Source organism: Furipterus horrens, unplaced genomic scaffold (assembly GCF_987537825.1).
Source record: "Furipterus horrens unplaced genomic scaffold, mFurHor1.1.pri manual_scaffold_9, whole genome shotgun sequence".
NCBI lineage: Eukaryota > Metazoa > Chordata > Mammalia > Chiroptera > Furipteridae > Furipterus > Furipterus horrens.
In genome coordinates this window covers 50,564,663-50,576,468 of record NW_028327179.1, presented here as the reverse complement: position 1 = coordinate 50,576,468, position 11,806 = coordinate 50,564,663, and the positions used below count along the sequence as shown (strand labels likewise).

At 38.8% G+C, this 11,806-nt stretch overlaps 1 protein-coding gene and 1 pseudogene across 2 annotated transcripts in view; both read left to right on the top strand.

Moving 5' to 3' along the window:
* Nucleotides 1–380: 380 nt before the first annotated feature.
* ORC5 (origin recognition complex subunit 5) overlaps nt 381–11,806 on the top strand; it is a 98,452-nt gene continuing 87,026 nt past the window's right edge. For both annotated transcript variants that reach the window (XM_090286740.1, XM_090286741.1), the window contains exons 1-3: nt 381–552; nt 2,210–2,302; nt 5,279–5,479. In XM_090286740.1, coding sequence (XP_090142866.1) covers nt 481–552; nt 2,210–2,302; nt 5,279–5,479 — 366 coding nt within the window. In that variant the 5' untranslated portion in view covers nt 381–480. The remainder of the gene's footprint in view (nt 553–2,209; nt 2,303–5,278; nt 5,480–11,806) is intronic.
* Nucleotides 7,392–9,236, top strand: LOC150001723 (peroxisomal membrane protein 4 pseudogene; annotated as a pseudogene).

Sequence of the window (11,806 nt, the reverse complement as noted above, 5' to 3'; positions counted from 1 at the left end):
GTGGAGCTCTAGGTCTAAAGCTCCCAGGTACTCAGAGTTTCTTAATTTGAGGTCTCAAGCAGGGAAAATCGAAGCCACGGTTTCACGGGTCATTGGGAGCCCACAGAGCCCCCTTAGCTCTTTCAAGCTAATCTCTATTCGCGTATCCCGGCGTCCTCTCGGCCTTTGAATGGCAGAAGCCGCGGATGGAGACTCTCACTCCAAGAAAGCGCCCTCAGCAAAACACACCCTCAGCCGAAAAAGACACCTCGGCTCCTTGGGGATTAAGGCGGGGCAAAGCTACTAGTGCGCTGACTTCACGCTGACGCTACGCAGACCGCAGACAGACGCTACGCTGACGCAGGGCTACGCCGGTCCCACCCACAACCCTGCCGGTCCAGTTTCCGGCGGGAGTGGTTAGCACGGAGTAGAGCTGAAGGGGAGGTGTATTTCGTGAGACTAGGTGGCGGCGTGCTGTTCTGTCCCCTGGTAGCCACCAGAATGCCTCAGTTGGAAAACACGGTGCTTTGTCGTGAGTCCCAGGTGTCCGCCTTGCAGTCCCTATTTGGAGAGGTATTGTGGTCAAATATTTTTTTCTCTTCCAAATTTCGGGGGCAAACGTTTCCGTGGTCTTGCGATGTGTTCCTTTATTTATTTATTTTTGGTGTGTGGATTGAGGGGCAATAAATCATCTTTTGCGTTGAGAAAGGGAGTGCTGTACATCTGCCCCACTGCCTCACCCAAAGTAACTTGTGAAGAAAACTGCACCGGAAGGACCGGCCTGCACTACGGGATTGGCGCAGGACAGGTTCGTTTACACACGCCACACTTTTGAGATGGTGTTGGCCCAAAGTAGACAATAGCAGTCGTTCCTTACCTTTCCCCAACTGAACAGGACTTTATACAACAGGATGTTTGCAGAGAGTTATGTATTCAAATTAATTTCGCACATTTCAGTGAGGTACTTGGTGTAACTCAAGGACGGTTAGAAAGGTGGTGATTTTCACGATGAGTGAGGGCTAAAGTAGTGCTTCATGTTTAAACCTTCATCGGCATTTCCAGAATTATAAAAGCCCCGAAGAGATCTAGTCTACACTTCTAGACTAGCAATTCAGATGCTGTCTAAGAGAAGAGGGTAAGTATCTTCCCTGGATGGACACATTTAGGGCAGTCTTTTTTTATAGGCAGGAAGTAGCATTCACGAATTCAAAGTTTAATCTATTTTTTATTATATTCTCACCTTGAGGGGGGCTTTTAATTCATATGCACTTTTTTTACTTAAAATTTTTTATTGTTATTCTATTACAGTTGTCCCAATCTGTTCCCCTTTGCCCTCCACCTCCCCCCCACAGTCAGCCCCCACACCTTGTCCATGTCCATGTGTCATTCATACATGTTCTTTGACTAGTCCCTTCCCCTACTTTCCACCATTATCCCCCTTTGCCCACTCCTCTGGCTGCTGTCAGCCTGTTCCTTGTTTCCATGCCTCTGGTTTTATTTTGCTCATTAGTTTATCGTGTTCATTAGATATCTCTTATAGGTGAGATCATACAGTATTTGTCTTTCTCCACCTGGCTTATTTCACTTAGCATAATACTCTCAAATTCCATCCATGCTGTCGCAAAAGGTAGGAGTTCCTTCTTCCTGCTGTGTAGTGTTCCATTGTGTAAATGTACCACAGTTTTTTCATCCACTCGTCCACTGGTGGCTACTTGGGCTCTTTCCAGCATTTGGCTATTGTAAATAGTGCTACTATGAACACAAAGGCGCATAGGTTCTTTTTAATTGGTGTTATAGGATTTTTAGGGTATAATTCCAGCAGCGGAATCTCTGGGTCAAAAGACAGTTCCATTTTTAATTATTTGAGGAAATTGCATGTTGTTTTCTGCAGGGCTGCACCAATCTGCATTCCCATCAGTAGTGAACTAGGGTTCCCTTTTCTCTACATTCTTGCCAGCATTTGTTGTATATTGATTTATTGATGATAACCATTCTGACAGGTGTGAGGTGATATCTCGTTATAGTTTTAATTTGCATCTCTAATTAACAGAGTGCTTAGACTTGAATAAAATAAGTAAATTCAAGGTGTGGTAATGACTACTGTATGCTCACTTGAAATAATTTGGATTCCATATTTTACTTTGCCGTGTAAAACTTCCTTGCAAGTTAATAAATGTTAATTTTCTGTTTTATATGTACAGACTGATAATCATCTTTTTTTTTTCCCTAGAGACATGATTTCAGCTTTCCATCCATTTTTATTTATGGACATACTGCCAGTGGAAAGACCTATGTCACACAAACTTTGTTGAAAACTTTAGAGGTAAGAATAATCCCAAACTCAGTATTAATTGACTGTTACTCAGAGTCCTAGAAATGGAAGGGATCTGGGAGATTATTTAGTCCATTTTACCTTTCTCTGAAGAAATATTGTCTACATAAAACATTTCTGACCAACTTTTGTTTGAATATCTTTGAAGACTGTAAGCTTCAGAAAGGAGTGTTAGATAACTTTAGCCTAGATGTTAGGAAGTTATTTTTTATTTCTAATTTTCATTGGCTGATACTATTTGGGGAAAAACACACATGATGATAAATTCTTCAAAAAATATTAAAATATTTTCATTGTTGTATTTATAATATTGGTAATTCTGAATTTCCACATATACAATACTGACTATATCACCTTTACTATACCTTTCTTCCCATAATGTCTGTCACAGTGAATGGTCTCAATATTCATATAGTTGTCAAAACTTTCTTTTTACTCCATCATCCTCTTTCAGTAAATTGAACCAGTAAATATGTTCCACTCATTCTACATTTTTAATGTTTTGACTTCCATGTACCTTCAGTCACAGCTATAACTAACTCCGTTTCAGTTACTGTTGTTTCTTCCATGTATTTCTGTAACAGTTTCCTTAGTGCAGTTCGTTCTTCATCCTGTGCTAGTTCATGAAAATCTCAAGACCATAAGGAAAATATTTAAGTGCTTTGTCTGATTTATAAGACCCTTCATGAGCTGGATTCAGTTTATCTTTCATAATTGCTAAGAATTTGGGCTATAGAATCTGGCAGACTCATGTTCTTCTGGATTTACCATTTAGTGTTTTCCCCATCTGAAAAGTAGCTCTAATAGTGACAACCTTTGGAATTATTGTGAGAATTAAATGAGTTAATACATGAAAAGTGCTAAGTATAGTACTCAGTATATAGTAAGCACTCAATAAAGGTTAGCTGCTATTATTAATGATTATTGCCACAGCCTTTATCATGTTATAAGCCAGGATAAGCAAACTTTTTCTTAAGGGCCAGATAGTAAGTATTTTAGGCTACTGGGCCATATAGTTTCTATACAACTACTCAACTCTGCCTTATTGTGAAAGCAGTTGTGGACATTATCTATCTGAACAGATATGGCTGTGTTCTAATACAGTTTTTAACAAAACATGATTGGCCCACAGGCTGTGGAATTTGCTAGCCCCTGCCCTAAGCTCTAGCTCTGAAGTTGCATGTTTATATGGCATACTGAACAACTTACAGTTCCTTCTTTCTCTTACTTTCAGACCTTGGCACCTAGTGCTCCCTTTGCTTGGAGTAGCTTCTATGTATTCACTCACTTGGCCTCTACTGTTGCTTAGCAAATGCTTATGTACTTTGCTATATGTTCTTCTGCTTACACTTTGGGAAGCTATTTTCTTGACTCCCTAGGGTGTGTTAGATTCTCTCTTGTTGTGCAACCTAAGCATTCTGTGCTTAATTCTGTCATAATAGATAGCCCGTTTAGCTATTATATTGTATTTGTGTTTTGCTGGTTCAAGACTGTGAGTTTCTTGAGATTATCATCAACACTTAGCACAGTGCTTGGCATGTATCAACTTGTGAGTTTTAGCCTTTGATACCTAAGAACACCTGCACATTTTAACAATACAGATGCCTGGCATTCATACCAGACTCAGTGTACAGGTTCTGGATCAAGCATTTGCATTTGAGAACCCCTTGTATGAAGTGTCCAAAACTATATATTGAATAAAAGCATGAAAACCAAACAAGAAAGTTACGTATTTAAGACATATATTTCATTTTTTAACACATAAGTTTTGATGTTACTTAATCATTGTAATTAAATGATGATTATTGCTGCTTCTGGTACATATACACAAAGAGACACTTAGAATATGCTGTCAATAAAGGTCATGCATAGTACATAGTCATAAGCAAGACACATTTGTAATGGAGAGCTTGTGGCCTCTAGTTCATAAAGGAATGAGGATAAAGGAGGTCAGCAAATGTTGGTAAAACTGCTTAAGTAAATATAATGTAACCTTAGTTATATCATTACTCAAAGAAAGAAAATCCACCTTATTGGGTGAGATTTAGAGAATGTTACTAAAAATAGTTTTAGGTTCCACTACTTGTGCCAGATATCATAAGTTATCTTCCTCTGCTCTGAATTATCCGTACTGCTTTTGTGACTTCATCCTGAAAACAGACTAGATTGTGAACAAGCCCTTTTTTTCCTTGTTACCTCAGAAATTACCTCCATTTTGATAGTTCTCTAAATGAAGAGCTAATTCTGAATCATAGGAGGATTAATATATCTTTTAACTCTTAAAATTATTTTTATGATCTAGGTTCATTCATCAAGGTTTTTATCTTAACATTATAAATACAAAATTTGTACTAAGAATTTTAACATTCAGCTGTTGTTGGGTTTCCCTATAATAATTCTTCAGAGTAAAATACAAGTTTGCTTTGAATCCCTGTAGGAAACAAATGGCAAGCTCAAATAATTGAAGTGAATTTAGTGAAGGGACTAGTTTACAAAGGTTGAATTGATGTTAAGGGAACCAGTAAGGGATGGTAGAGCAGTGATAGCCTTTATCTCCCCCAGACCTGAATGGGTCACAGGCAGGAGTTCTTACTAGACCCCCGCAAAAACTATAACCTTCAGCTAAGGGCTACCCAGCTGGAGCTGTGGCCTTTAGTAGAAGATCATAGCCACTGTCAAATTGTGGGCCTCTGAGGGGTGAGGCTGGGAATCAAGAGAATAAATATTCAACTTCTTTCTCTTACTACTATCCTTCTGTCCTATGCTGGTTCTTTCCATTGGTTGAATCCAGTCAGTGCAGGAAAATAAGAGAGTCTGATAGATACAGTGTGTAGTGTTCAGACTCCTGGGACACACAGCAGGTTGGAAGATTGTGGGGTATAGATTTAGAAGGACAAACGGGAAATATCCAGCAGAGCCATGCTTGTGTATGTGTGTTTTCTGTTTACACTTTTCCCCCCCCCACAGCTCCCACATGTCTTTGTGAATTGTGTTGAATGCTTTACCTTGAGGCTGCTTTTGGAACAAATTTTAAATAAGTTGAATCATCTTAGTTCTTCAGAGGATGGATGTTCTACTCAAATAACTTGTGATACATTTAATGACTTCGTTCGCTTGTTTAAACAAGTAACCAAAGCTGAAAATCTCAAGGACCAGACTGTATATATTGTAAGTATTTAATTTCTTTATATCATTTCTTATTTGAAAATTGGTTTGTTTTGAGTCTTATTATATGCAGTGCACCATGCAAGGTGCTTTTGGGATACAAAAATGTTTTAGATGTATTTCTAACCAAAAATGAGCTTCAGTTTAATAGAAGAGTTATGACACATCAATTGACATAACTATATGCAGGATGTGATACGTGATAACCATGAGGTACAAAGTATTGACTTAGGCACATCTGGTACAGCTTCAAGAGGCGATAACATTTGAGATAGACCTAAAAGAACAATTAGGGTATTGATAGGATGAAACTGAAGAAGAGGACTTTCAAATGGAAGAATTATATAAGCAAATGCATACAGATTGGGGCAGAGGCCAGGGATTGTTTAATAGTCTAGTTTTATTGGGTTGTAAGTATGAAGGGAGAAAAAGAAGACTAGAAAAGTAAGTGGTGACAGATCATGGAGTGTCTTGAGAACTGTACCAAAACATTTTATTTCATTTTCTGGATAGTGAGAGGAGGTAGTGATTTTAGAGCAACAAATGTGCTTTAGAAAGAGTACTCTTAAAGCATGTTGAATCAGTGGATTGGAGGGGACTGAAGGTTAGAAGAATGATTTTTGAGGCTTTTGTAGCTGTTTACATTAGAGGAAATTTGGGCCTGGACTAGAGTTGGGGCAGGAAATATAGAAAGGAATAAAAAGAAGAGAAAGCAAAGTACTGTATTGGGGTAGATTTGGGGGGAAAGACGAATCAACTAATTCTGGGTTGGCTAAGTTTAAATTGTAGTTGTTACATCAATGTGAAAATTAGATAACTAAAAACATATAATGTGTTTTACATCAGTGAATTTTTTACAGTACTTTAACCTTTTTTAAAAAATGATTCTCTTTGAATTGGAATCGAATTGTATTATGAAGCTTTTCAAAACACTAAGTTATTGACTATCCGAAAGGATTAAATTTTATTTATTCTTGTATAAAAGAGTTTCTTCCACATTTTAATTTCATTTGTTTATTTATTCAACAAATATTTATTGAGTACTTCCTGTATGTCAGACACAATTCTAGATACTGATAATAGAACAGGTAACAAAATAGTCCCTGCCCACTTATAACTTACAGTCTAGGTTGAAGGAAATAGATAGTAAGCAAGTTAACATTTAGTATGTCAGATGTGATACATTAATAGAGGAAAAGAGAATCAAGTGGGTGGGGGAGAGTATTTTTTCTCAATAGGGAAGACAGGGAAGATCTGAAAAAGAGTATTCCAAGCAAAGAGATTTATATGAGAGTACAAAGCTTGGAGCATGCCTTTTATATTCAAAGAATATCAGGGAGGTCACTGAGGCTGAAATAGTTTAAATAAGGGGGAGGTTGAGAATCAATGGAAGGTTTCAAGGATAGAAGCATGTAGGCTGGTGTTACAGATTGATTTGTTTCCTCCAGAAATTCATACATTGAAATTCTAGCCCCTAATACCTCAGAACTTAACCTTATTTGGAAATTGGGTTATTGCAGTTCTAATTAATTAAGTTGAGGTCACACTAGAATAGGTTGGGCCCTTAATTCAATATGACTGGTGTCTTTATTAAAAAGAAATATGGAGACAGACATGCACATAAGAGAATGCCATGGAAAGATTGGATTTATGCTGCTGCAGGCCAAGGGTCAGCAGAATCTAGGAGATGGGCCTAGAACAGATTTTTCTCTGGCACTTCAGAGGAAGGATGACCTATCAGCACCTAGATCTTGGACTTCTAGCTTCCAGAACTGAGACAATATCATTTCTGTTGTTTAAGCCACACTGTTTGTGTTGTTTTGTTATGGCAGCCTTAGGAAACTAATATGATTAGTTATGAGGTATTTTAATAATCTGGGCAAAACCCATCTTGGTTTAGACCAGGGTAGTAGCAATGGAAGTGGTAAGAAGTGGTCTGGATATATTTGAAGGTAAGGCTGAAAGAATTTTCTGATAGGTTGCGTATGAAGGAAGAGAGAAAGAAAGAAACATTTGTGTGTACCTGAAAGGATGCAGTAGTATGTATTTGAGTGGAGAAAACTATAGCAGGTGGTCTTTCTGTAGGGAACGGAGTGATCAGAAGTTTGGTTTTGAGCATTTTAAGTCCAAGCAGAGGTGTTGAATTGGCACTTGAACACTTGAGTTTGAAGTCAAAAGAGGTCCATGGTGGAGGTGCTCTTTTGGAGTTGTGAGCATATAGGGAATATTACTTTAAGCTGTGAAACTGAATTAGGTCACCAAGAGAGTGAGTGAGTTACAAAAGAGGTGAGTCCAGTGACAGAGTAATGTGGCACCCCAGTGTTCAAGGGATGAGGAGATGATAAAGAACAAACAAGGAGACAGAAGAAATCAGTGATGTACAAAGAAAACTTGGAGAATGCAGTGTCCCAGAAGTTTTGCTAAGCTGCCCTTTCCTGGTCCTTTGGCTAGAGAGCAGACTTTTGTTGGGGTTTTTTTGGTCTATGTTTATTGGCCTTTCTGTGCTGCTGGCTTCTTTAGATCCACATCTGGGATATGTGGGACAAAAGGCAACTCAGGCAGTTTACTCTCTGACATGAGTTGCCATTCCTCTGGTCTGAAGTTCCTATCTGGTCTGCCTTCTTCTCTTCACCTTTCAGAGCCCTGTTTGGTTTATACATAATATTCAAGATTCTTAGTTTCACTTAGGAGGAAGAATAGGAAAAAGTACACTTGCTCCATCTTTTCAGAAGTGTAAGTACTTTTTTAAAATGCAAGTGCATAGTGAAGAGTACAACAGCCACTAGTACAGTTTGTCATCATCATCACCTTGATTTATGCTAAAGAGGCGCTTGTTTGACTTACTCTTGCTTTTACCCCACCACTGCAACTGTCAACATAGCGGAAAAGGAAAATAATATTTTAGTATTATGAGAAATAGTTTTGATCTTGCCAACCTCCTGAAAAGGTATCAGGGACATGCCTCTCCCCTCCCACCTCTGCCAGAGGCCACAGATCACACTTCAAAAGCAGTTGGTCTTACATACAGCCTATCGTTGTAAAGGTAAGATGGCGCGGCTTCAGGATGTTCCGCACAGGCGCTATACCCTGACTGTGGCAGCACAGGCGCTATACCCTGACTGTGGCAGCCCCGGAGCAGCTGGGGGGTCTACTCCTGGCTGTCAGCACACCACTGCGCAAGTGCAGCTACCACGCTGCATTGGCTGTGCTTAAAGACTTCCGGAATGGGACAGTCTGTGGAGCCAAAATCTGGGCATGTCACTCACAGGTCATGACCTTTCTCTTCTGGAGTGTCAGCCTTCGAGAGAAGCTTAGGGCCATCCTGCAGGTGACGTACACCCACTCTTCTAACCTGGCCTGCTTTGTGTTCACCTGCAAGGGGCTCTGTGCTCTGCAGTCCCATGGGCAGGGCAAGACCTACCAGGTGCATTCATTCCTGGCTGCCTTCATTGGGAGCTTGCTAATATTTGGAGATAACAATAATATCAACAGCCAGATCAACATGTACCTGTTGCCACACGTCCTGTTTCCCCTGTGCTGTCTGGGAGTGGAGAAGGGCTACATTCCTGAACCCAAGTGGAACCCATTCCCACTGTTCACCGCAATAGTATGGGGGCTGTTGCTGTGGCTCTTTGAGTACCACTGGCGCACACTGCAGCCCTCGCTACAGTCCTCCATGACCTACCTGTACGAGGACAGCAATGTATGGCATGACATCTCAGATTTCCTCATCTACAACAAGAGCTGTCCCTCGAAGTAATGCAGCCCTGAAGTGCTTATGGGGGCTTCTGCCCGAGTAGGCTCTAGGCGGTGTCCAGCTGTGGCTTGAGATTGGCTCCATGAGTGAAACCTTCCAGAGGATCCAGAGGACCTTGCTTTCTCAAGATCATGGTTCTCAGACTCTTAACTTTTATTATCCCAGGGTTCCATTGTCAAAAGCAAAAGCATCAATTTGCAAAAATCCCATTAGGTATTCTTGATTGATGGAACAAGTGTGTGAATCAGACTGAGGAGCCTTGGGCATGGTTCCAGCCGTGCTGCTAACTTCTGTGAGACCAGGGATAGTCACTCCCCACCCTGGCCTCAGGGGTCATGGAGCTCAGAGGAGGGCCCTGAAATCTCTTTCTGGTGGGTATGTTGTTGACTGTTGTTATGCTGGTGGGCAGTGGGTTTGCAAATATGTTTTTACAAAATATTAAAAAAAAAAAAACCCCAAAAGTTGGTTTTTCACTGAGGTAGGATACGAGACAATATCATTGGAGTTGTATTAAAGAATTGATAGTCAGAGGCTGTAATATTTAAGAATGAAGAGGAATGACTTCAGAATATGTGATGGCTTCAACAAGTAGAATTTCAAAGCTGTGTGTCTTTAGGGAGGAGGGAAAGTTAATTCTAGAACAGCCATCAAGAGTAATTCGGGCCCTATTCGTTTTGTTTTGTTTTGTTAAGATTTTATTTATGTATTTTTACAGAGAGGGAAGGAAGGGAGAAAGAGAGGGAGAGAAACATTGATGTGCAAGAGATATATCGATCTGTTGTCTCTCACACACCCTGAACCAGGGGCCTATCCCACAACCCAGGCATGTGCCCTGACTAGGAATTGAACCAGCGACTTTTGGGTTAGCAGGTCAGCATTTAATCCACTGAGCCACAGCAGCCAGGGCCCTATTCATTTTTCAAGCCAAGTGGATCAAAGTATGCATTCAGTATTTGCTAGTTGACTAAATGTTAAGGGTGGGAAAGTTTGCATGTATTTATTGTAGAACATTTTTTAGAATAAATCTATAGACTGTTTAGCTATCTAACATATGAAATGGTAGACTTTAGCACTTAGGAAATAACACACAAAGGTGGCAGAAAATGTTTTCTAGTCAATAACTACTTTATAAATCAAGAGTCAACTAGAATTAATAATAATTTGGATCTGAATTAAAATTTTTCTTATCGTCTAATAATTGCTTTTGAAGAAGGATCATTTATTAGAATACCATAAATTTATTAACTGTAGTGGGTTAATTATATCACATCAGAATGAACTATTAATTTTTGGCTCCAGCTTTGTGTTTTGTATTAAAATGGGCATAAATATTGACCAATTTATTTGAATCTGCATCCTAAATTAGTTATTTAAATGGAGATTGATGAGAAAATTGAGGAATGCGAATGCATATTGGGGAAACTAATTTATATTTTTTAGCAATAAATAATTTTAGCTTTGTCTAAACTAAAGGAATAAAATATCTTAAGTTGATTACTCACCTACTGTTTCAAGCTTGTCTATTAATAAGACAAATAAAGAGCAATTTGGACCATTTTGGGAAACAATATTATAGTCCCTACATTTTAATTTATTTCTAATTTAAATGATTATAATTTGCAGTAAGATTTATTAATGAAGCGTAAATGATTAAACAGCTTTCTCTAGAAAAAGGGTGATTTCAATTCTGGGAAGAAAATGTACAAGAGAAACCTAGAACATCTTGCCATAATAGGAAAACTAAGAAACTGTTAACTACTTCATGGGTTATTTTTATTAAAAAGACGAATCTCATGGATAAAAAGAACTAATAATGTGAAAATGTTCTTACTATCATAAGTGATCTATAGATTCAGTGCAATCCCTATCAAAATTCCAGTGGAATTTTTCACAGAAATAGAAAAATACTTTTAAAATTTGTATAGAATCAAAGATCCTGAATATCCAAAGCAGTTCTGAGAAGGAAGAACAAATCCTGTGAAGGATGGAAGCATCACTTTCTAATTTTAAACTATTGTATAAAGCTATAGTTACCCAAATAGTATATACTGGCATAAAAATAGACACATAGACCAGCAGAACAGAATAGAGAGCCCATAAATAAACCCACATATATACACATGGTCAATTAATTTGCAACAAAGGAACCAAGAATATATAATGGGGAAAGGATAGTCTTTTCAGTAGTTGGTGGTGGGAAAACTGGCTAGCTACATGCAAAAGAATGAAACTAGATCAGTATTTTACACCATGCACAAAATCGACTTAAAATCGATTCATACTTAAACATAAGACCTGTAAAACTCCTTGGAGAAAACATAGGAAAAAATGTCCTTTATATCACTCTTGGCAATTATATTTTGGGTTTGACTTCAAAAGGAAAGGCAACAAAAGCAAAAATAATCAAGTGGGACTACATCAAATTAAAAAGCTTCTTCCCAGCCCTGACCATTGTGGATTACTTGGTGCGGTATCATCTGGCAAAGCAGAAGATCACTGCTTGGATTCCTGATTAGGGCACATGCCTGGGTTGTGGGTTCAATCCCCAGTTGGAGCATGCATGAGAGACAACT